We start from the raw sequence: 22509 nt of genomic DNA on the forward strand, positions 1-22509 counted from the left end.
ACTATATCCGATAAAGATTCTAGAATTACTGATTCTTGGAAATTAGAAATGAATAGAAGCTGTTGAAAATAAATATTATCTAATATTTAGTATGTATCTTTCAAACGAAAATATCTTAAAATTAAATAATGAGAATAGTATGGTTATTAAGATCGAATAAAGAAGGTTGACTTCGTTTTTCCATGCTCTGCAAGAATATTAAAAAATAGATATATGGTCTTATTTTTAAAAAATAATAATGACCTTGAAATCTCGTAAAAAAAAAAATAATAATCATAAGAAAAAACTAATTCTACCATTACACGTGGTCCTTAAAATAATGTAACTTCATACAACAATAAATGGAGAAGATATATAAGTGAGATCCATTATAACGAGACGTGATAAAGTGCACGCGTACCGAGCGAAAATTCAAAGTCGATTTTCTCGAAAGCAAAGCCTCAAACGAAAAATTTTTATTCTATATTTTCGACTTCTTTTTTCGCGTAGAATCACTCCCTTTTCGCATGTACCACCAGTTACCAACCACCCTATACGTGGTCCCATTTAACTGGACCACTCTATATGGTAAGGGTATAGTTTTTATTTTCATACAAATGTATTTAAATAATTTTTTAACAATGTAATATGTACCTCGTTTAATTAAAAATGAATTTTCACTTATATGTGAAAAAGATTTCATGATTTCTTAAAGAAATTTAATAAGTTTTAGTATTGTTGAATTAATTATTCATATTGATTTCTATCACTATGCAAGATTGCATAATTAACTTTGATACAATTGTAATTAAAAATGTGTAAACTCATTCTGTGTTAGTTTTCATGGCGCAGTTTTACTGATCACAAGTATGCCTTTAAAAGGTATAAATGTATTAGAATTGGCTGGGCTAGCACCAGGCCCTTTTTGTGGAATGATATTAGCCCAATTTGGTGCATCTGTAATCAGAGTAGACAAGGTATAACTAATGATTAGGCGATCATGTTTTAAGCTCGTATTTTGGTCATGTATATATAAATTTTTAAATATTTATTTTTTATAGATTTATGGATCTTATAATGCCATTGATTGTCTGGGTCATGGAAAAAGGTCAATTGCGTTAAATTTAAAAGTTTATGAAGGTTCTAATATATTTAGGAAATTGATCAATCAAAGTGATGTGCTTATAGACCCTTATAGACCTGGTTTGTATTCTTTAATAAATATATTATTGTTATTATATATATATTTTTTTAGATATTAATTAATATTAAAATAGGAGTAATGGAAAAAATGAAACTAGGACCAGAAGAACTTATGGGAATAAACAAGAGGTTGATATATGCTAGGTTAACAGGATTTGGGCATAATGGACCTTATGCTAATATGGCTGGACATGATATAAATTATTTAGCTCTATCTGGTAATTTAAAAACACCATATGTATTCTAGCTTATTTTATTTTAAGTAAGACATATTTACTAAACTGCTTTTGATAATGTTCAGGTTTATTATCATTATTTGGACGTCACAATCAGAAACCAACACCACCAGTCAATTTAGTAGCTGATTTTGCTGGTGGTGGATTAATGTGTGCTTTTGGTATAATACTAGCATTATTTGAACGTAGCAAGAGTGGCATTGGTCAAGTGATTGATGCATCAATGGTAGATGGATCTGCATATCTAGGCAGTTGGTTCTTTAGATCTCAAAATGTGCCTGGATTATGGGGAAATCCTCGTGGTAAAAATATGTAAGGATCTCTAAGTTATATCATTATCTATTTCCTATTTCTTTTATAGTTTCATATAAATAAATAATTAAATAATATTTCTTACAAATAGATTAGATTCTGGAACACACTTTTATGATACTTATGAAACAAAAGATAAACAATATATGTGTGTTGGAGCAATTGAATCTAAGTTTTATGAGATATTTTTAGAGAAACTTGGAATTTCATCTCATGAAATGCCACAATTTGAGAATTTTGAAGAGAGCCGTAAAAAATTAGAAAAGATATTCAAACAAAAGACTCAAGCAGAATGGTGTGCCATATTTGATGGTACAGATGCTTGTGTAACACCTGTTCTAAATTTAAAAGATGTTGCATCACATGCACATAATAAGGAAAGAAATATATTTAAGACTGAAGACAATGGTTTGGTAACTCCAAATCCTGCTCCACGTTTATCTCGTACTCCTGGAATGTCTAAAAAACATGAAGGAAGTGCTAAATTGGGTGAGCACACTACAGAAATTCTTACTGAATTAGATTTTAAACCAGAAGAAATTGCTAATTTAATAGCAAATGGAATTGTTAATCAAGGAATGAAACATTCTAAACTTTAACACGTTGACGCCGGCATGCATCATCGGCGGGTCACACGTGTCTGTCCCGAGGGGCGACAATGGGTTACACATGTATTTCACAAAATAGGTAGTGATCCAGCGCCGCCCCACGAAGCAGACAGTGAATTCGGGCGCCAGCGTCAACGTGTTAAGCATATAATTTATTCTCATTAAAATGTTTATATATATTTGTTAACTCATGCAATAATATAAGAAAGGTTGTTAGTGTCCTAAAAAGCGAAAAGCTAGCAGTTTATATTAAAGATTACTAATTACTCTATTTATTGACAATCAAAACTACTAGTAATCATATTTTTATATTTTCTTAATACAACTTATTGTCCTCAAGAAAATAAAGTACCAATATTAATGATAATTTTGTGGATATGCAAAATGGCTTTGGTATCTTTTATTGTTTCTGTCAGAATTTACAGGAAATAATATCAAAACAAATATTATTCCTATGACGTATATTTTGTGTATGTTTCATTTCTTATGCATGGACATGGCTGTTCCTGTTAACTCTTGAAGGTCAACACGAACAACGTGCTCTGTATAATTGTATGTTCTTCAGGCACAGTGTATGTATATTTATGGGGAAGAAACGAAAAATTGCACTTTCATTGTTTAACGATAAAAAATTAAACTTTAAACACTTAAATAAGCTGATACACTTTAAGAGTATATATGCGCACGTGATTATGCCCCTATTTGAGGATTGAATGTTTACAGTTGAAAGTTTACAGTGTATCTTGCTTGTATAAATGTTTGAGAATGTTTGTCTTCTACAAAAATTGAAAAATACCTGTACAAGTCGATGGATGAAGAATGTTTATGTTCTCCTCGGAATGTCCGCGGTTTGTCTCATGTATTCAGAATGCACGTTGATTGGTTGTTATCAAAACTTAATTTTCTAATCAACGGTACCCTGACTGTCAGGACTACCTTTCCATGCGCTTTCTTCTGGTAAGGGCGTAAACTGAACTGACACGAGGTGTTCGTTTTTCCGGAAAGATCGTGATATTCCTCCTGGTCAGAAACTTTGGCAATTTGTACTGTTATAATATATTTCCAAATTATTCTTTAGAAATACTAAATTTATAACACATCTCTGGTTATTAAGTGTGCATTAAATTAAAATTCTAAGTAATTCTAAAAATATGCTGTCTATTACTTATAATATTTAATAATTTAAGAATTTAGCTCAAAAATCGCTTTCTTTGCGATCGTGCTAATAGCTTTACCGATGATGGCCTCATGTGCTTCTTTTGTGTGTACCCGACGGAACATCTTATGTGTAATACATATCTTAATAGTTTATAGTGGATAGTTCACTTTGCATATTTACATATATATTATGTTGAATTATTTATAATTGAGAGAGCGATATTATATTGATATATATTATTATATTCATATTATATATATAGCAGTATTATATATTATTATAAAAGCACTTGTTAGTGATACAATATTTATTCTATCATACAAGAGGATTCTTGTTAGTGGTTGTGTCTGTATACAAACAAATTGCTACTAACTGGGTGAAATTAAAAAGTAATCTATTTTAAAATATGTAAGTATTCATATTGCAGCAATTCTCGCGACAATGTGTGTTACATATTATGAACCATTTTTTGTAACTGATTAATTTTATTTACAATAAATAATCGTGTTAACTAATTTCTAGATTACCTTAGATAATTACTAACACATTGTTAACTAATATGACTGACATTTCCTAAAATAAATTTTTAATAATTTACAAGTAAAATTTATATATAAAACACATATATTTTACGATTTAACAATGGAAAAATTGGTGCAGCATAAAAGCAACGTAATACAATTAATTGTGTCATATATCTTGAAATTTAGCATACAATTGCAACATAGTTTCATTATAAATATCGGATATTTGTTACAAACTACATCAACAGATATGAAGCATATTTGTACAATACCATTACTGAGTCGGTGGTGGTTGCAATGGTTGATCTCGACGAGGTCCCCTTTTAACAGGTGGAACAGACGCCGGTTTTATCGATAATAAAGAACCAAATAAAACGTGTTGTATAACAGGAAATTTTGCTAAAACCTGTGTATGATGTTTAAAACGTCATTATCTAATTATCATATTGATAAGTTTATGGCGAGTTGTTAGCAATAATATTTACCTCAGCTCTGTACATTTTAATAAGACCATTATTTACTTTGACCCAAGAAGATACTGCACTAACATTCCATAACTGATTTGAATGTTCAGCAAATGGACCTATCTTTACCTAAAATAACATTTGCTTTTAAAATATATAAAAACGGCTAACGTTACAATATATGTGGGTGCATATATATGTATACAAACTTTTGAAATAAATTCAATACAACCAAGAAACATATATTGTTTGTTAAAAGCTTGAATAATATCTGGTTCAACAAAGTGACGAGGTTCTATACGAGGATGTCCTGAAATGTATATCATTTTTTGTGTATATTTATGCATATCTTTGAAATATATTATGATAAAAAATAAAAAAGTTGGTGCAAGACAATACCAATTAATTGAGCACTTCCCCATATAAATGGAACAAATTGATAGTCATCTAAGCTCCATACACCATGACTACCTGCTGGTTCCATCCGATAAGTTAATTGTAATCTACGCACTAATTCCAGATATCTTACAAAAAAGAAAAACTATTTTAATCTCTGGTAATACACAAAATATTAGAATATCAAGTTCAATAAAAATTACCTGTTAAATATTTTTACAACTACAGCTACTTTATCATCCTGTGTGAAAGCACCAATTTTGAACATACAACATAAAAACATTAAAAATGCCATTTCATGTCCTGTACCATAATCTATACGCGTTGGATTTCCAAAGCCTTCATATAAATACTGGACTATTTCTGGAACTGCTCTATGTAATTTTTCTGGCAACACTTTTTGTAATTCTGCTACTCCATTCTAAAATATTATGAATCAATAGATTTTGAAGATGGCTATATAAAAGTAATATATATTTACCTGTTGTAATCTTTCATGCCATTCTCTAAACGATTTGTTACCAAAACGTTGGGGCTGCTCAGTGGGAGGTATCTGTGTTATCCATTCATCAAATTCATTAAGCATTTGAACAATATTGGCTATTGTAGGACTTTGTGTGTATTCAGCATTTAAAGCTTTTCCCTGAACCGATTCATTTAAGGCCAATATAAATCCCAAGTATTCCTAAAAAATATTTTTGCATGTTTTTTCATACGATAAAGATCCTTGAATACTGAAAATTGTTATAATATTAAATATCAGTAATAAAAAAGAAATAGTATGCAAATTCTTACAAAATATGCTTCTGATTTTTCCCAAACTACCATATCAGATGGTACTTTAATCGACTTTTTCGGGACAACGAATTCATGATCGTCGGCTACAATATAATTAAAAGGAAATTACTCGATATTATTAAATATATTTATTTTAATTAATGTTTGAAATACGTACGATTTACAGGTGACTTTGACGTTGACATCGTACTTATCACAGAATTTGGTTATTATTCATTGAAAATATACATATAATTAATAATAAACAAAAAAAGAAGATATATTTACGTTACATATACAAACACATGTATATAAGATGTATGCGAAACATTTGAGTTGCAAACGTATATTATTAAGAGTTAAATTGCTTTGGACATTCGTAATAGACACGTACGAACCCAACTCTGAAATCTTTAAAATTGAACAAGATAGATATTAAAAAATGTTTTTAATAAGTTGATTTTGACAACAACAAAATTTCATAAGGTCAAAAATTTATAGAAAAATTAAAGAATGCTCATACATATCTCTTTCACATTAAATCCACTAAAAGTTAACTAAATCTTCAAAAGTTACTGAAAATATATTTTGACCCACAATTATACAAAACAGGTTTCGACACTCATATACCGAAGCCTAGGGAAAACAGTACAAAAATTGAGTTTTGACTAGTTGTGAAAAATCAACATGGAAGACAAAAAGGTTCTCATTCTGCGCATGTGTGATGTGCTCTGAATGTCTCAGACAGAGACGGAGACGCTCAGTTCATCTTCGTCTGTCTCGCAAGAACGCGAATTTCGTTGATCATCCATGTTGATTTTTCATAATTAGACACGATTCAATTTTTGAACGATTTTCTCTAGCGAGTGTCGAAACCTGTTTATATGATCGTGTTTTAATCAGCGAGTCAAATCAGGAAAGATAAATAAAACCACGTGGTCAAAATCTAGGGGATACTAGGATTCGTAATTTTGAAATATTATAAATAGGAAGTTATTTTTCTAAATTTGAGCTTTTTAAGTTAAATTATATCAATTTTATGTTTATAGATCTCACTTACTATTACGTATAAACAGGTCATATAAACAAGTTTTGTTACTCGTTAGGGAAAATCATCCGAAAATTGAGTCGTGAAAACCTAACATGAAAGATAATAAAGTTCCCTTTTTTGCGAGATAGACAGAGATGAATAGAGTATCTTTGTCTCTGTCTGAGACATTCATACCATGTCACGCATGCGTAGAACAGGACCTTTTCGTCTTCCATGACGGCTTTTCACGACTCAATTTCCGGACAGTTTCTTCTATGCTTTCGGTATATGAGTGTAGAATGTCGAGTGTTGAGACATTGACATATGATTGTGGTTTTATTTATATCCGCTTCTTATGACGATTTACTCAGGTTAACTACTGACAAATACTTTTCCTTAAATTACGTAAACAAATTGTGTTCAAACTTTAAATCGACTTAAATTCTAACTACGTAATTATCAAATACGACAAATACGTATTAATATTTTTTATATATGTTGTACAAATTGTGAAAGCTGTATTATGCAGGATAAGATGACAGGATAAGATGATTTAAATTGTGAAATAAACGAAAATGGGAAATTATCAGTATTATCATTTATTTTTAAAACTATATTGAATGTGTACGATTTATAAGAAAAGGCGTTTATATATATATATATCAGGTTTGTATACACTACAAAAATCAACATTTTTTTATCGTATAAGTTTTTTAATAAAGTTTATATTCTAAGCATGAGTTATTCTCAAGAAGAAATAGAGAAGAAGCGTTTATTAGCTTTACAACGTAAAAAGGAATCTCAATTGAAAAACAATTCATTCATCCCTAATACAAATACAAGAAATAGTATTACTTCTGCTAATAGTAGTATCATAACTAATGAAAATAAATCATACAATAGCCCAAAAGTTTTTGGACATGGTTCATCAAAATATGTTGACTATAAAGCAAAATCTGAGAACAATTGTTTCAAGCATAATGGAAAACTTAATAAACAAAATGAACGATTTAATCCTATGTCAACAAAGAATTTTTTTGGTCAGAAATCTTGCATTACAGCAAAATGTTACATGTTAACTGACGAAAGATTTGTATTAGAAACTTCATCATATTTGCCTCCACTTGTTGAGGCAATAAAGAAAGTTACAAGCAGATTATATGGTAATATAAGAGTAATATATTCTTAAATTTAACATAAATAAATAAATTTTAATTGCTAAACATAGAATATATAAATAACGGTACCTATTATATATCATATTTTTATTTTAGATATCAAAACTAAACAATGGAATTTTCTCTTAAAAGACTATGAAGCAGTAATGGAAAAGGTTATTAATTTCAAATCTGATATACAAATTACAGGATTACCAAAGCCAATCCTTCAGGTATTATATTGAAGAATAATATATTGTATTGTGTGTATATATATATTTTTTAAATGTTTTTAGATTTTCAGGAAAGATGACACCTCAATGAATACTGAAAATATTAATCTATTAGACATTGATCCTCAGTTAGTAAAGAATTTAATGCCCTTTCAACGAGAAGGAGTTTGGTATAACTACATAATTTACATGTGTTTTTAAATTTTAAATAGGATAGAATTAAATTTATTATTTTCAGCTATGGAATATCTAAAGGTGGTCGTTGTATGATCGCTGATGATATGGGTTTAGGAAAGACCATTCAAGCACTAGGCATTGCGCATTATTTTAGAAAGAATTGGCCCCTCCTTATTGTTACACCCGCTTCAGTCAGGTTTGACAATGAAGAATATTATGCTAAATAGATATATTTCATTGTATTAAAGCAAATAGTACAAATGATTTTAAATGATTTAGGTATCAATGGGCAGAAGCAATATATACATTTTTGCCATCTGTACCTGCTCATTACATTCACCAATTTGCAAATACCAAAGACTGTATTGATGGTAGTAAAATCGTTATTACAACATATGATCTTTTAGCCCGAGCGATGGACACGTTTGAACGCCAAATTTTTGGTTTTGTTATTTTGGTATGTTAAAAAACAATATATTGATTAAATATAAATAGGAATATACATATATAACAGGAATAAATAAATTTATGTATAGGATGAGTCTCATGCATTGAAAAGTGTTAAAACTGCGAGATTTAAGGCTGCACAATGTGTAGTTTTGCAAGCGTGTCATGTTGTTTTGCTATCTGGGACACCTGCTTTATCAAGACCCATGGAATTATATTCCCAAATAAATCTTATAATGCCAAATTTTATGGGGTAATGTAAAATGTTCATTATATGTAATTTACGTATGAGTAAACAAGTATTATTTTTACATAGATATCAAGAATATGGAATTCGGTATTGTGCAGGAGAAAAAACTTCATATGGATGGGATTTTAGTGGATCGTCAAACATGCAAGAATTGCAGTTATTATTAAGACGCACTTGCGTAATTCGAAGATTAAAAAATGATGTTTTAAATCAATTACCGGCGAAAAAAAGGTGAAGAATAAGTATACTTATATCAAATTATTTGGATAGTACATAAGCATACATTTGAATTTGTACAAATATAAATGTTTATTTTACTAAAAAAATTTAGAGAAGTTATTATACTAGATCCAGGCTTAATAAAAGTTGGTACTAAAGAAATGGTAGAAATTTCTAAGAAACTGGAGCGAGAGGTTCTGAATGGTGTGGAAAGACATCATACTCTTTTGCAGTATTATAATGAATCTGGTGTTGCTAAACAAAAGGCTATATGGTATATATAAATAACATTTTTATTTAGTAAATAATCACTAAAGTTACAAATACAATTTTATATAATAAAACTATTTAGTATAATAATAAATATTGTTTAATATATATAATATTATTTCAGTGATTATATTTCCAAGCTGTTCATGAAAAAGCAAAAGTTCATTATATTTGCCCATCATCAAAATGTTATGGATGCTATTTGTGATGTTGCAGAATCTATGGATATAAAGTATTATACTTACAATGCATACACTAGTGTATAAAGATAAAATTTTTATTTATTCAAAACTTATTTATGCGTTTCAGATATATTAGAATTGATGGAAAAATAAATCCAGAACGTAGAAAATATCAAATCGACCAATTTCAGAACTGTGACGATTGCATGGTAGCAGTATTATCAATCACAGCAGCGAACGCCGGAATTACATTAACAGCTGCGAAACTTGCAGTTTTTGCAGAACTATTTTGGAATCCTGGAGTATTTATCGTTTATTTTATTTTTTGAAATCATAATTACTTAAAATCAGATTCATTTTATATAATCTGTTTTATTATAGATATTGTGTCAAGCGGAAGATAGGGTACACAGAATTGGTCAAGATAATAGTGTTATCATTCAATATTTGGTTGCAAAACAAACAGCAGACGATTATTTGTGGCCGTTAATTCAGAAAAAGATGAATGTATTGAACGAGGTTGGACTTGATCAAAATTTTTCTCTAAAAGATATTGATGTTACTGTACAAGCATTCCGTTCAGAACAAAAAACCTTGGATAGTTTTACGGATAACTCACAAAAAATAGTACACAGTAACGAGAATGCAACAAAAAATACATCACAAAGTCAATTTTCCTCAACTGAAGAGTTTCAAGAATTACTTGATTTAAATGAAGAAGACTTCGAATTTTGTGATTGGGATGATATGAAATGAAAAACTTATTTTTATACAGTATATTGTTTACATTGTGAAAAGTGTATAAATGCATTCAAATAATAAAAGCATCAATTATTTTCTACACATTGTATATAAATATAGCTATTAATAGTAATAAAGTTTTTCGTATTAATGAATGTGGATATTTTAATAATGTTAAAAATTCCATTAAAGAAAATATAAGAATATTTTTATTTTTCAATTACGAACGTATAATATCTTTTTATTATACAAACTTTATTTCGTATATACAAAAGTACAAAAATTAGGTTTCCTCCAATTTTAAAAATTCGAAATTACTAGTAGTTTTAAGTTGCTATTGCAGTGTTTACACTAGTTTTATTAATATGTGTTTACAACGAACGATAATTCAATAAATGCGCGAGCAGATTTAATCCTACGTTATTGCACGTCTTATATCAATATAGTTATAGCTTATACTTTGAATATTTACCGCACAAACGAATGTTCTTCAATGCAGTGTTTCTCACGAAACTAATGTTTATCTGTTGGTTTAAGTCGCGTGAAAATATCTATTTATATTATTTATAACAAAGATACTTGCAATGTCCATTTTTAACGCTCACGAGTTTTTAGGTGCATTGTGTAAACGTTATGTAATTTCACTGCCATCAATAAATTTATCTAGAACTCAAAAAGCAAGTATCTCTTTTCGAGGTTAGAATAAATATATTTACATTCTATAATTTCTATATTATATAATATTTATGGAATGATATTTTATACCTTTTGAATTATTTTATTACTTTTAGTAATATAATGAATATTTATATACAAAATTTGTACGATATTAGTTTATAATGGAGTAGTCAATTTTATTCTAATATTTTCCTTTTTTTCTTGTAGATTTTTATTATTTGTCTTACTGGAGGATCATTACTATTAGGAGGACTAGCACAGTTTTTAAAGAGACGTAGAAGACGTCCTTGTCCTTCTTCAAGAAGAACGCTAAGGGAGCTAAAACAAAGATTTACTGCTGCAAAGAGCTCTAATTTTGGTAATTGATTACAATAGCATATAATTTTATAAGTAGATTTTATAAGTTGAGATTATGATAAACATATAATGTAAACTTTATTAATGCTATAACAAAATCTTATGATATTTATGTCTTATTTGTAGATGTATTATCCCAAGCATCATGGGCAAGAAAAAGTGAAGCTAGCAGCAAAAGTCATATAAGTGATCGAGCATCACTTATATCTTCTGTTCCAGGGGGTCCAGATGGTGATATAAGACTTACTCCACAACAGTATGGGGTTCTTGGTAAGTGTTTTTCATACATAGCTCTCATAGTTTTCAATGTAGTTGTACAATACCTTAAATGTGCCTTTATACTTACTATGCCTTATATAACTTCTAAAAGATTCTGGAATATTTCAATAATATTTTTGTGATTATAAAATTTGAAGATAAAATTATATCAACATTATCAATCTATTTATACTTCCTTATCGGAATTAGAAAATGAAATAATATAAAACAATCAGATATTTAAATGGTTCTTAACTTTAATGAGAATTTTTATTATACACATGGGTGGGGGTGTACAGTAAGGTAATATTACTAAAGAAAAGAATAATGTAGTAATAAGACAATGTAGAATACATTTTGTAGCACACGAAATATTTTTCACTTGTGTGCGTTTATACATAGAGAAGGAGAATAAGAGGGGAAGAAACTGCATTTGTTTTTACATAATAATTTATATCATAATAATTTATAAATAATGTATCTGTGCAATGCATATATTTCTAAAAAACTGGGTTGTCCTGGGTATTGCTAAATGCAGGCATTTTTACATTGGAGTTTTTATTAACATTTTCTCAAAGGCGTACAGAAATATGAAGAAGCAACTAAAAAATAAGCAGTAATTTCTTTTCTTCCAAATATAGAGGTATCCTATTATCATTTGTATCTTTCATCAATTTTTATCTTGAAAACATACTATCCATTTATTTTGGGCCACGTCCATCGCATCACTTTATTCACAATGAGAAAATATTGCTGACAGTATTAGATATCATTATCTTGCATTATTTTCTACCTATTTTTTTTTTTCTTCTGCTTCATTTAAACACGCAACATTCTAAAATTCACATGTCCCAATCTCGCAACAAATTATTGCTTTCTATAATAAGTAACAAATTATTTAACAGAATATGTCACATTCCTTTACATCTACATAAAATTTTTACTGAATATCACAATATTGTGATTAGGCTTACTTCGGTTAATGTTACTATAAACTCATGGACAATGTGTTCGTGTTCAAAATGAATGTTTCCTTCTCACATTTTTTCCGTTAGTGCTATAATGTAATAAAATATGGATAATTCGTACGATGTTATTTACCACTGTTAGAAAAAATTATAAATGATTAAATAAGTTCGTAACAATTATACCTAATGAGAGTATAGAAATTACGTTATATACATATACAAATGTATCAAGAAAATATCATCGAAAGGAAAAAAGAGAATGAACGACATATATAATTATTTTTCCTGAATTTTCAACATAAATACGTTTAAAATTAAACGTAGTTATTACGTTATAAGTCCATATTTCTCGTCTCGCTTATTAAACAAATGTACCTTACAAATTATTAACGTATCTATACAAATTAAAATACTGCATTCCTTTGTTATTACAATTTCCATTAATAATTATTTTCTAGGAATCTGCAAGCCCTATCACTTTACATGAGACAGATGGGTACACAAAATATCGTATTATTTTTACAGAATTGGAAACAAATCACCTTCAATAATATAATAATTAAAACCTATTAACCTACTATACCCATTCTCAAATAACGTGCACTTCTTTCAATATTTTTATTATGTAGCAATTCTCCTACTATTTCATTTTATCTAAGGGCTCCTCAAAGCTTTGCATCAGTCAGATAAATGATATTGAAACAGCGTTGAAAAAATACAGGTACCCATCCACCTGTACTCTACATATTCTTACTCGCTACACCTTTATAAATCTTACAATTGTCTAAAATTATACTGCAATCTCAAAAATATATATTGTAATTGCGTTAACTCGCGAATCTTTGTCCCTCCGTAATCATTTTTTTCTTCATCATTTTTACCTTCAATTTCCCACTCGTTTACTCGTCGTTATTTCTCCCAATTTTTCAGAAACTATACATATATTTATATATATATGTATATATAGTTGCCCGAGAATAATACCTGCAGTAATCCTAAACTCTCTTTGAACACGATTCTCAAAGAAAAGGGTATCATCCTTTCTGTATCTCATGTTTTTACTCTCTATTTTCCCATCCAAAGCTTGTTTTCAAAGACTTTTCTAGAAGAAGATCCTAGAACGTGCACTTTTGCGAAGGCATAAAATAGTTTAGCTGGAAAATCGATTCACAGCGAAGATTAGTTTAAAGACGGAATGTCGTTAGTTTACACATTCATCAATTAATTCAACAATATAGAGGTAAATGTTAACGATCCACAGGCTGTTGTTAACATGTCCATATGTTGGCTGGTGATCGCTTGTACTTACTTAACATTCGTCGTGAGACTAGCTCATCGCTTAAGGTATCCCTTTCATTTGCTATCCTAAACGTGTATATATATATATTTTTTATGTATATATATATATATATATATATATATATTAAATATGAAGTATTTTTTTTTATTCATCTTCGAAAGGCAAGCATTATGTCAGCGTTGACATCGCGGTCTGACTTGATCAGCGATTTATAACCAAGGTAGCTTTTTTTAATTTCGTTACATACTGGGCTATATGTACGAAATTACAGCAACATCTTGTGTGTATTTGTATTCAATTCATCTATTTTTTTTTTTTTTTTACCTTTTTTTCGCTATTTCCTTTTTTGTCTTTTTTTTACGATTTTTTTTTGTCTGCGTTTTGTGATAATCTCTGGACATTATTTTTTTTCCTCTACGAATATATTACTATTGCAACTTAGGGCTTAGGATACTCTCGGAATCATTGATCTTTTCACGTAATTTTATTGACCACCGTCAGTAACGAAATTAATAAAGGCAATCCTACGTTTAATCTAAGAAGAGACGACGCTCCGGAGTACGTCACCTCTACCTTGTTCTTCAGCGACAACGGTCCACCGTCATCGCTCTGCATGTTAGACAGATCCGATTTCTTCCGTGGTATGATCATGTTCTCATCATGATGCTCGCTCTCTTCCGTACCGTAGTCCTGTCGAACGTCGTTGCTTACGTTCTGCGGGGTTGCGGTGGTGCTCGGTTCCGTGGTAGGTGGTATGGTGGTGGTAGGAACTAGACTATAATTGGCAAGGAAATAAATGGGTCCGAATATGGGTTTTACATCGAACATGCTCTCTTCGGCGCGAATGCCGCTTATCTGGCGAGACCTCGTCTCTCCATCCTCGTAATGGGAAATTAATTTTCCGGAATAGGGTACCTCCATGGAGGTGTAGTTCGCTACCAGACTCACGTTTATTCCTGTACCGGGCAGGAGATTAATTTTTACCCTGTTTTAAAAAAGTAGTGTATTAGTTTGATTGTAAGATTGTTTTAAATGTTATAACATAGTTATAACATATTGTTGGATTGGATATTATATTTTATATGTACTGTTTAATATCTCATTTTTGTGCAAATTAAAAAATAATTTAACAATTTTGTTTAGTGTATTGCAATATTTGATACGTTAATATATCATGTTCTCTCCATCTCTCTTTTACTTAGATAGATTGCAACTGTAAATATTGTTGAAAAGAAAAGATGAAAAATTTAGAAAAAAGATAGAGCGTTTTTTCATATTCCATATAATATCGCTACAATTAGCTTTCTCTGTATATACATATTTATATAGATTTATATAATAATTTTACTGCAACAAAATAAAGATGACTCAAAGTTATGATAACGACTTGAAACATAAGAATCTACTTTAAATGGAATTATCTTTTCAACATTTTACAGAAATTTTCAAGTATCAATTAATGGATCAATCGATAAGCGAAATAACGATAAATTATATCAATAAGATATTTTTTCTGATAATAAATGATCGGACATTGTTCGAAATATGAATTATAAATTCTATAAAAATTTAATACATCTGACTTCCCACACACTATGCGTTGATTGATTTCAAACTATATGGAAAATATGCTTACGTGTATATGTCGGTATTATTGCTAGTTTCCTTTGTGCCCCACATTATATTCGACAAAGCCGTACCGTTCGTCAATTTAATTAATGTGTTTAAGCCTTTTAGTATGGCATGGCCTTGACCCCAGTAAATGGAATATTTGTACTTGTAACCAAAAGCTTTCGCTATTGTCGCATTTTCCGTTCCATCATTAATGATAGTCGCGTTGTCAAGTTCAAGGGATGTACGATTAACCACTCGCATTTTAGGCCAATTCAATTTAACGTTTTCCAAATCGTAGGAGGTCGGTTCCGTCTCGACTAGGACATCACCATCCTTTGCGGTTTCTTCGGTACCATCCTAATGGAAAAAGGTCATAATGTTTTATTAATATTACCGTGACCCTATTAAGAAAGATAAAAGCGTTGCCGGTTATTGGTTTCCTAAGATACTTTAAAGGTATTAATTGAAACATGGATTAAAATAAAATCCGATATTTGGTCGGTTTTAATTCTGAGAACGTATTCGAGTTCTTGTTAGAAGGAATAAGAATATGGCTATTAGTTACTGGTGCTCTGAAATCATATTTATTTTCTGGAAGATAGAATAAAATATAAATCAACGATTGATTTGTTCAAATATTGAAACTAGCTTAACTTCTATTTCAAAGAAATAATACCTTCCACAACGTTGTGCGAAGAGTTCTGAAAATAATAAATTTCAATATTTGAGATACACTTGGTTCATATTTCGAAAAAGAAATACTCATTCCAAGTTACGTGTAGTTAATCTAAGATCAACTGCTGGCAAAATAGAATTCTCCTTATCTAAAGAATGTACCAATTAATTAAATAGTCGATAAACGAAGTCATTCCATTCATCGTCCATTCACGCAAACTCCGATTAAAATTTCATGGACTACTTTCTCCAACATTCACATTAACCCCTTCGTGCATAACTTTTAGAAATTTTTATGTGTGAATTATATGGACTATTTAATCATTAAATTGAAAAAAAAATCCTTGAGGTTCCTTATCACGTCCATAATATCAAAAAGCATAATGCAGTAATATAAATTGACTGAAAGAAATTGCAAATGGAATATTGCGTTAATGCAATATTGATTCTTAACTATTAATCGGTACCAGGGGTGAACACTCGCTTGAGAAAGATTTAAATTAAAGACTCTATTCCAAAGTTCGGTTTTATTTTTTTATCCTTGTGTGATTGTGACTCGATTTTCCTGTATTTAATAAATTTCTATCAACAAATATGTGCCTTGAATAACTACATCAATTATAATTCTCATATTAGTTTCTAATATCTGCAAGAATTATATTCCCTATATTCTTCTCAAGTACTTTCAATCTTACGTATTTTATTTCCAATTGCAATTTTACAATTTAAAAACATGATTATATTATTTTCAAATATTCACCCACAGTACCATTAATATAATGTTAAAGAATCATACCATTTAGAAATTGACAAGTTCACCTTGTATTTTAACATACGATCAAATACACGAGACATACATATATAGATATATGAGAAGATTAATTCACCGCAAATCCTAAAACTCGTCTTCCCCATCATCCGTCATTTCAACAGAAAAAGACCACCCCCAACCGCCTCTCAACCGCAACCTCACAGTTGAAGGAGCACCCTTCGCTTCCTCCTTCTTCCCGTCAGTTTAATCTCCCACCCTGCATTAACCAACCACCTTGCAATCCAGCTTACATGCATTACGCTCTTTAGTAAGCGTCGCTCTTACTAAATCCAAGGGAGAGAATTAACACCCTGTAGATCCCACCCCGCTCTTTCAGTGTAAATCGCGGAGCAATTACTTACGTCTTTGACGTAGCTGATACTCCCAAGAATACGCTTATTCAAGGTGCCGATATAATGGGTGTATCTCGGCGATGACGTATTTTTGTCAGTTTTCGCCGGATGGCGCGCAATGAACATCTTCTCCATAGCCACGGCACCAACCGGTGTGTTCTTGTATTTGTCCCAGTGCTCCCAGTTGACGCGGGCTGCACTATCCACATTTTCTAACAGGTCGTATTTGTCGTACGACTGCACGTTACCGTGAATCGTCACTGTGCATCGTTGATCGTCACCCTTCTGAGTGCCAGCCACCCAGACGGCCGTGTGCAGTACTCTGCATACGTACAGGGGCCTTCTTCTCTCCGATTTCTCCGCTTGATTGTTGAACGAGTTGTCTGCGAGAAAAAAAAAAATGAAAATAAAAAGGCAATAATGAATATAACGAATATAGAATATATCTAGGGTATGGTACAGTAGCTGACGAAAGTATCCCGACACTCGTAAGAACCTGTTTTTGGAACATATATTTAAAGAGGCGAACGTGCTCATATGGGCAATTACGCGGTTTAGGTACTTTTCTTAATTTTGACTTTAGTCTTGTTTTTTTAAATCAGTACAACGAAAAAGATCTGGAGAGAGCAATGTATTTAATAAACAATTTATAGTATCTTCGTGTAAAAAATATTTCATTATTTATATTATTATTTATTAAATACTACTAATAATCACTTTCAGAAAAATACTTTTTCATAATTTAAAATATTTTATATTTTTATATAAAACTTAGTGTACAAGTTACAAAAATTATATTGGAAACATTGCAATATAGATGTAACATGTTAAAAAGCAAACGAAATCTTATTTATAGATTATTTAAACTATCATTATAGTGCTAATGGTATTTCAAAATACTTCATAATATATGCTGTATTATGTATACACAAAAACTGTCTATGACGAGTATCAAGTACTATCATGAGCCACTATATTCTTATCGCGAATAAACAGACAGGGTAGTAGAGGGTAGGCCAGACTAGCCAGGGTAGACGAGGAGATGAAAATGTGAGTGCAGACAATTGTATATTTGTATTGTTAAGGGATAAACCGTCTGCGCCAGGTACGTAGGCGAGAAAAGTTCATTCATGAGCCTTTTGAAGATGATGTCGAGACGATGCTTAGCGACAATTAGCGGCGACGGGAAATTAACACGAGAATGTAACTGGCCTCGGTTTCCGAGTATGAGTGATGCGTTGCTCTGGTGTACAATAGCCTCGTTAGATGCCTGGGGATGATTAAGCTAGATGGTGTTTTATGTTTGCTTAGACGTTTTCTGAGGAGAGACCACTCAATTAAAAAAGAAGATGTGACGTAAGTTGTAAATATTCGTTTTTTAAATTAATTTGGGTGGAATCATAGGTGATCGATACGTTAGTCATTTCATTCTGTGTACTTAATTAAGGAGGAATGATCTGAAAAGAATGGATAAAAGTTAACACACGTTGCATCTCATTGCATCGAGCATAACAATTAAAATCGTCTCAGTTCGTTTCAAATTAACAGAAGAATTTAACATTGTAACATTTTGTACGTACACGGTGGTATGTTATAATTGAAGTAATGTAATTCGAAATCGGCATAAAAATATTTTCATCGATAGTCAAAGAAAAGCAAAAGGGACGAATAGAAAGACAAGTGTGTTAAAAGTCTTGAAATTTACTTTGTATCGTTTATTACATCAAATAAACCGACGAAAGTTAGTTTTAAAGAAGTTGTTGACTAAATCATGCATCTCATTGACTTGGTTTCTTTCTGGTGAAGAAAAAGGTCCAAAAATCAATTTCTGTCCTGTACGTTTAAGTATTCCTGCGCGTGACATAGCGAGACTAAATTTAAAAAGAGAAAGCGATGAAGATGTTTGGGGAATAGAATTAGAGTTTCGTCGAACGTAAAATTTCTGGTCGACCTTGCCAGAGAAGGGACCATATTTTATTAAGTTCTCTCGTCTGGTTGCACGTACCTTCTGATTCTTCGATCGCAAAACCGCCGATGACTATTTCCTTGGATGAATCGTAGTAAGCACGGGGAAGCCAGTTCAGAGCGGTCGAGGTGACCAATTGCTGATACTTTGACAGAATGTGCACGCTGTTGTCTGCATTCGTCAGCAACAACAGGACACCGAACAGTCCAACAGCGAGGCAAACCCTTTGCCAAGACATCTGCAATTTTATCGTTTTGTCATTTTCTGCGTTGAAAAAGGAAAAGTAATAAGAAGAGAAAAGAGAGAAATACACCCGTGAAACGGTTGGAAAATTCACGTGCAAAGTCTAATGTCGAAGTCTAATCTACGAAGGGTTTAATCTACGTTTCTTCATTGCATGTAATGAAAAAGGAAAAGAAAGGAAAAAGGAGAGAAAAATGCGTACGAAATGCTTGGGAAAGTGCACGTGCACAGGCTAATATTCTATTCGAATTTAATATAGGGAGGGTTGAACATGTAGTAAACGGAGGAGACAAGCTCTAACGAGATCGTTATTACGATATAGCAAGCTAATTCAGAGGTAACTCGAGATACCAAGGCGCAGTTTGCACCGCGAAAGGAAAAATATCAACAGATTTAACATCGTGTGCGTTACTAACTTTTTAATGGGTTTATATTGCTAATGGATCGAAACTGTGAACTTTCTTTGTGAATATTTTCATAGGGTGACGTTGCGGTATAATTGACTCTTATTTATAATAGATTCTTTTGAAAGTCATCGGTATTGGAAGGTTTAGAAGAAAATTCTGGCTTTTATTTCTAGATAAATAAGACTTTCTTATTGTATTCGCTTAATGGTTGGTTTATACGCAAAGGGAATATCTTTAATAAGCATTTGTGTACGTATAAAGAAGCTTGTTTAAAAGTTATAAGGTACGGTGAATTTTTGAATAATATTGCAGAGTACAATTCTCTAATTTTTGTGTTGCTTCAAGGGTAGAATATCTTATATTCGTTCATCTTACAAATTATAGAGAATCTTATAAGTGATCAATTTTATTAATTTCACAAAATATCGGATACGATATTTGTCATGAAAGTAATCTGCGAATCTTTTTTCTTTTTTTAAAGGTAGATATAATTTTTGTTAATAGAAATAACGATAAGACGGTGGTGTTCTTTTGAAAATCTACGAGGTTTCCAGTTTCTAAATACGATGTTACGTAATGTTCGTTCTGCCGTGTTTTATAGCGACCTTAACTTTTGTAACAGTAATACCTCGCCTCTTTGCGATTATGTTTCTGCTTACAGAGCGTATCTTTAACACAGCCCGCGTATAACTGGATCTCCTACCTCGCCTCGTGTGTATTCGCTTCAGTTAGTGGCAAGGAAACGAAACGAACGCGCGAATGCTGCGGGAGAGAACCCGCGATCGCGCCAAAACAATTTCTCGCTACTATATCGTGTTCATGGCCGATTCTTTCTTTTCTTTTTTTCGTTCGATCCTTCCCCTTGTTTGTTATTTTGTTTCAGGAAATTCTCGGCGGAGAAATTATTTCGCAGATCTGACGGTTCGTTCATAAAATTAGCACGTACCGTATGTGTAGTGGGAGAATTAATTGGATATCGAATCTATAGAACTTTGAAAGGAAGTCAAGGATTTGTGGAAATAGAATTATATAAATAGATTGTTAATTTTCGATACTTTTGAAAATTAAGATTATCGAAATGGAACTTGAGGAGTTCCAAGAAGTCAAGAAGTATTTAAATTTATAGAGATAGCAATCTAGATTATTATATATATATATATATATATATATTAAATATCTTTAATAAAATAGCAACAGATTAAGATTTATCAAAAGAGACAGGTTTTGAAAAGGAAATTAAGAATTTACAGTAGAATATTTAATTGCAGAAGGATAGTACGAACCAACACTGAATCGAAGAAATATTATTACTAATACCAGGTGTTCTTTCCAACCAAATGTTGTCAAGATAAGAAAAAAAATGTCATATAAACATTTGCATGTCATTGAAAGCATTGTTAAAGTGTTATCACAAGAAAATGACATACGAAATGAACGGTAACGGACGCGAGTTACTACGGTACAAAGTACTACGGTACAAATCAGGAATATTTACATCTAGCAGTAATAGTAGTCAGATTGGTATCGTAATATTTCTACGACGCCAACTTGAAAGAGTAATAAACGAGAAATTCAAAGAGTAATAAATTTAACTTTTTGTCGCTGCTAATCTTGCGTTAATAAGAAAATGTTTATACTGCGAGCTGTAGAATATACTGACAATGTATAGCTATAAAAAATTGGCACATTCTGTATATCTACTTATATATTTTTGTAATATTATTACTTTCTTACTTATATTTGTAACCAGCTTATTACCTAAGCTTCCAATGAAAATAAAGAATAAGGGTAATAATAAGAGGAATATTTAATTGTAGAAAAAATAGAATTGGACTTAGATTCTGCGTATTTCTTTGGACGAATGATGGAATAATTGGTAATCGGTAAAAGTTTTATCCTCGTTTACATAGTCACACGAAGATATATTGAATATTTCTATTTTCCGCGCATCTATGGATCTATGTAAAAAAGGAATTATTCTCGGACCAGTTTCAAAATTAAAATTTAGAACGATTGATTTTCCCATGTTGCTGCAAGTAGGTCGAGAATTATATGTCTGTAACTATCAAGTATCAAAAAAGATTAAACTAGAGAAAATCAGATATCGAAAGTCGGAAGAGCTTCTACAATCGTCCGGAGATAGAAATCTAAATTTCCTGCTGCAATTTTCTCTAATTTTACCTGATAACTTATTCGACATTTTTAAAATTATCGAATAAACATTGTCTAAATATGTATCTAGAAAAGCCAACTTTTAAATGTATCGAGAATATTAAAGTCAAATTTACTTATTTATTTGTTATACACGGGATAACCCCCATTGATTAACTTTGTCCAAGGAATAATAAATTAATTAATAAAAAATCCTTAAAAAATAAAAAAGACTGAATGACCACTAATATCGGATATTGCGTAAACACAATAAAAAAAAAAGTGTCTCCTTACATCGTAAAAAGGTCACAGCTTCTCTCGATTAATTGCTCAGCAAACTTTATACGCTTTATCAGCCATTCAA

The 22509-nt window shown here is 30.9% G+C and overlaps 5 protein-coding genes across 15 annotated transcripts in view; 3 read left to right on the forward strand and 2 right to left on the reverse strand.

The window, feature by feature from the left end:
- The first annotated feature begins 99 nt into the window (after window positions 1-99).
- Window positions 100-4012, forward strand: LOC100644007 (alpha-methylacyl-CoA racemase). 4 transcript variants are annotated; one of them, XM_012321005.3, is made up of 6 exons: window positions 100-567; window positions 818-956; window positions 1041-1182; window positions 1281-1400; window positions 1484-1730; window positions 1822-4012. In XM_012321005.3, the coding sequence occupies exons 2-6, from the start codon at window positions 849-851 to the stop codon at window positions 2327-2329; spliced, it is 1125 nt and encodes a 374-aa protein (XP_012176395.1). In that variant the 5' UTR covers window positions 100-567; window positions 818-848; the 3' UTR covers window positions 2330-4012. The 4 variants fall into 4 exon arrangements, with proteins under 4 accessions (XP_012176395.1, XP_048260133.1, XP_003394455.1 ...); XM_003394407.4 differs by having other exon boundaries at window positions 109-567; window positions 1257-1400; XM_048404176.1 differs by lacking the exon at window positions 818-956 and having other exon boundaries at window positions 105-567; window positions 1257-1400.
- A 91-nt stretch (window positions 4013-4103) lies between these two features.
- On the reverse strand, window positions 4104-6352 carry LOC100643881 (serine/threonine-protein phosphatase 2A activator). Its single transcript, XM_012321006.3, has 9 exons — window positions 6182-6352; window positions 5837-6062; window positions 5677-5762; window positions 5363-5566; window positions 5085-5302; window positions 4885-5009; window positions 4695-4795; window positions 4507-4614; window positions 4104-4427 (listed from the first exon to the last, which is right to left on the reverse strand). Exons 2-9 carry the CDS (start codon window positions 5862-5864, stop codon window positions 4296-4298), a joined length of 1002 nt encoding a protein of 333 aa, XP_012176396.1. The 5' UTR covers window positions 5865-6062; window positions 6182-6352; the 3' UTR covers window positions 4104-4295.
- A 558-nt stretch (window positions 6353-6910) lies between these two features.
- Window positions 6911-10519, forward strand: LOC100643316 (SWI/SNF-related matrix-associated actin-dependent regulator of chromatin subfamily A-like protein 1). 2 transcript variants are annotated; one of them, XM_003394482.4, is made up of 12 exons: window positions 6911-7354; window positions 7424-7851; window positions 7963-8078; window positions 8142-8248; window positions 8317-8451; window positions 8535-8712; window positions 8792-8955; window positions 9019-9183; window positions 9284-9445; window positions 9566-9673; window positions 9751-9925; window positions 10005-10519. In XM_003394482.4, the coding sequence occupies exons 2-12, from the start codon at window positions 7425-7427 to the stop codon at window positions 10377-10379; spliced, it is 2112 nt and encodes a 703-aa protein (XP_003394530.2). In that variant the 5' UTR covers window positions 6911-7354; window position 7424; the 3' UTR covers window positions 10380-10519. The 2 variants fall into 2 exon arrangements, with proteins under 2 accessions (XP_003394530.2, XP_020724088.2); XM_020868429.2 differs by having other exon boundaries at window positions 6913-7354; window positions 7592-7851.
- A 205-nt stretch (window positions 10520-10724) lies between these two features.
- Window positions 10725-22509, forward strand: part of LOC100643315 (mitoguardin) — a 43120-nt gene continuing 31335 nt past the window's right edge. Inside the window, exons 1-3 of one of the 2 annotated variants that reach the window (XM_003394401.4) lie at window positions 10725-11041; window positions 11250-11400; window positions 11526-11669. In XM_003394401.4, the coding sequence (XP_003394449.1) occupies window positions 10949-11041; window positions 11250-11400; window positions 11526-11669 (388 nt within the window). In that variant the 5' untranslated portion in view covers window positions 10725-10948. Of the gene's footprint in view, window positions 11042-11249; window positions 11401-11525; window positions 11670-22509 lie in introns of those variants that run through there. The other variant, XM_048404169.1, reaches the window with a different exon arrangement.
- Window positions 14023-22509, reverse strand: part of LOC100643438 (protein unzipped) — a 32346-nt gene continuing 23859 nt past the window's right edge. For all 6 annotated transcript variants that reach the window (XM_003394402.4, XM_012320998.3, XM_048404174.1 and 3 more), the window contains exons 2-5: window positions 19384-19582; window positions 17388-17761; window positions 15562-15896; window positions 14023-14910 (exon numbers count right to left, since the gene is read on the reverse strand). In XM_003394402.4, the coding sequence (XP_003394450.1) occupies window positions 14400-14910; window positions 15562-15896; window positions 17388-17761; window positions 19384-19582 (1419 nt within the window). In that variant the 3' untranslated portion in view covers window positions 14023-14399. The remainder of the gene's footprint in view (window positions 14911-15561; window positions 15897-17387; window positions 17762-19383; window positions 19583-22509) is intronic.

The sequence above is a fragment of the Bombus terrestris genome, chromosome 3 (genome assembly GCF_910591885.1).
Source record: "Bombus terrestris chromosome 3, iyBomTerr1.2, whole genome shotgun sequence".
NCBI lineage: Eukaryota > Metazoa > Arthropoda > Insecta > Hymenoptera > Apidae > Bombus > Bombus terrestris.

What these genes read in the sequence shown, in the direction of transcription:
- LOC100644007 (XM_003394407.4), top strand. Translation starts at nt 849, where the DNA reads ATGCCTTTAAAAGGTATAAATGTATTAGAATTGGCTGGGCTAGCACCA. An exon ending in TATAGACCCTTATAGACCTG is followed by an intron (nt 1,183 to 1,256) that starts GTTTGTATTCTT and finishes ATATTAAAATAG; the next exon opens with GAGTAATGGAAAAAATGAAA. An exon ending in AAATTATTTAGCTCTATCTG is followed by an intron (nt 1,401 to 1,483) that starts GTAATTTAAAAA and finishes GATAATGTTCAG; the next exon opens with GTTTATTATCATTATTTGGA.
- LOC100643881 (XM_012321006.3), bottom strand. Translation starts at nt 5,864, where the DNA reads ATGTCAACGTCAAAGTCACCTGTAAATC. An exon ending in GTCAAAGTCACCTGTAAATC is followed by an intron (nt 5,763 to 5,836) that starts GTACGTATTTCA and finishes ATTATATTGTAG; the next exon opens with CCGACGATCATGAATTCGTT. An exon ending in AAAAATCAGAAGCATATTTT is followed by an intron (nt 5,567 to 5,676) that starts GTAAGAATTTGC and finishes AATATTTTTTAG; the next exon opens with GAATACTTGGGATTTATATT.
- LOC100643316 (XM_003394482.4), top strand. Translation starts at nt 7,425, where the DNA reads ATGAGTTATTCTCAAGAAGAAATAGAGAAGAAGCGTTTATTAGCTTTA. An exon ending in TTTTTGGTTTTGTTATTTTG is followed by an intron (nt 8,713 to 8,791) that starts GTATGTTAAAAA and finishes ATTTATGTATAG; the next exon opens with GATGAGTCTCATGCATTGAA. An exon ending in CAATTACCGGCGAAAAAAAG is followed by an intron (nt 9,184 to 9,283) that starts GTGAAGAATAAG and finishes AAAAAAATTTAG; the next exon opens with AGAAGTTATTATACTAGATC.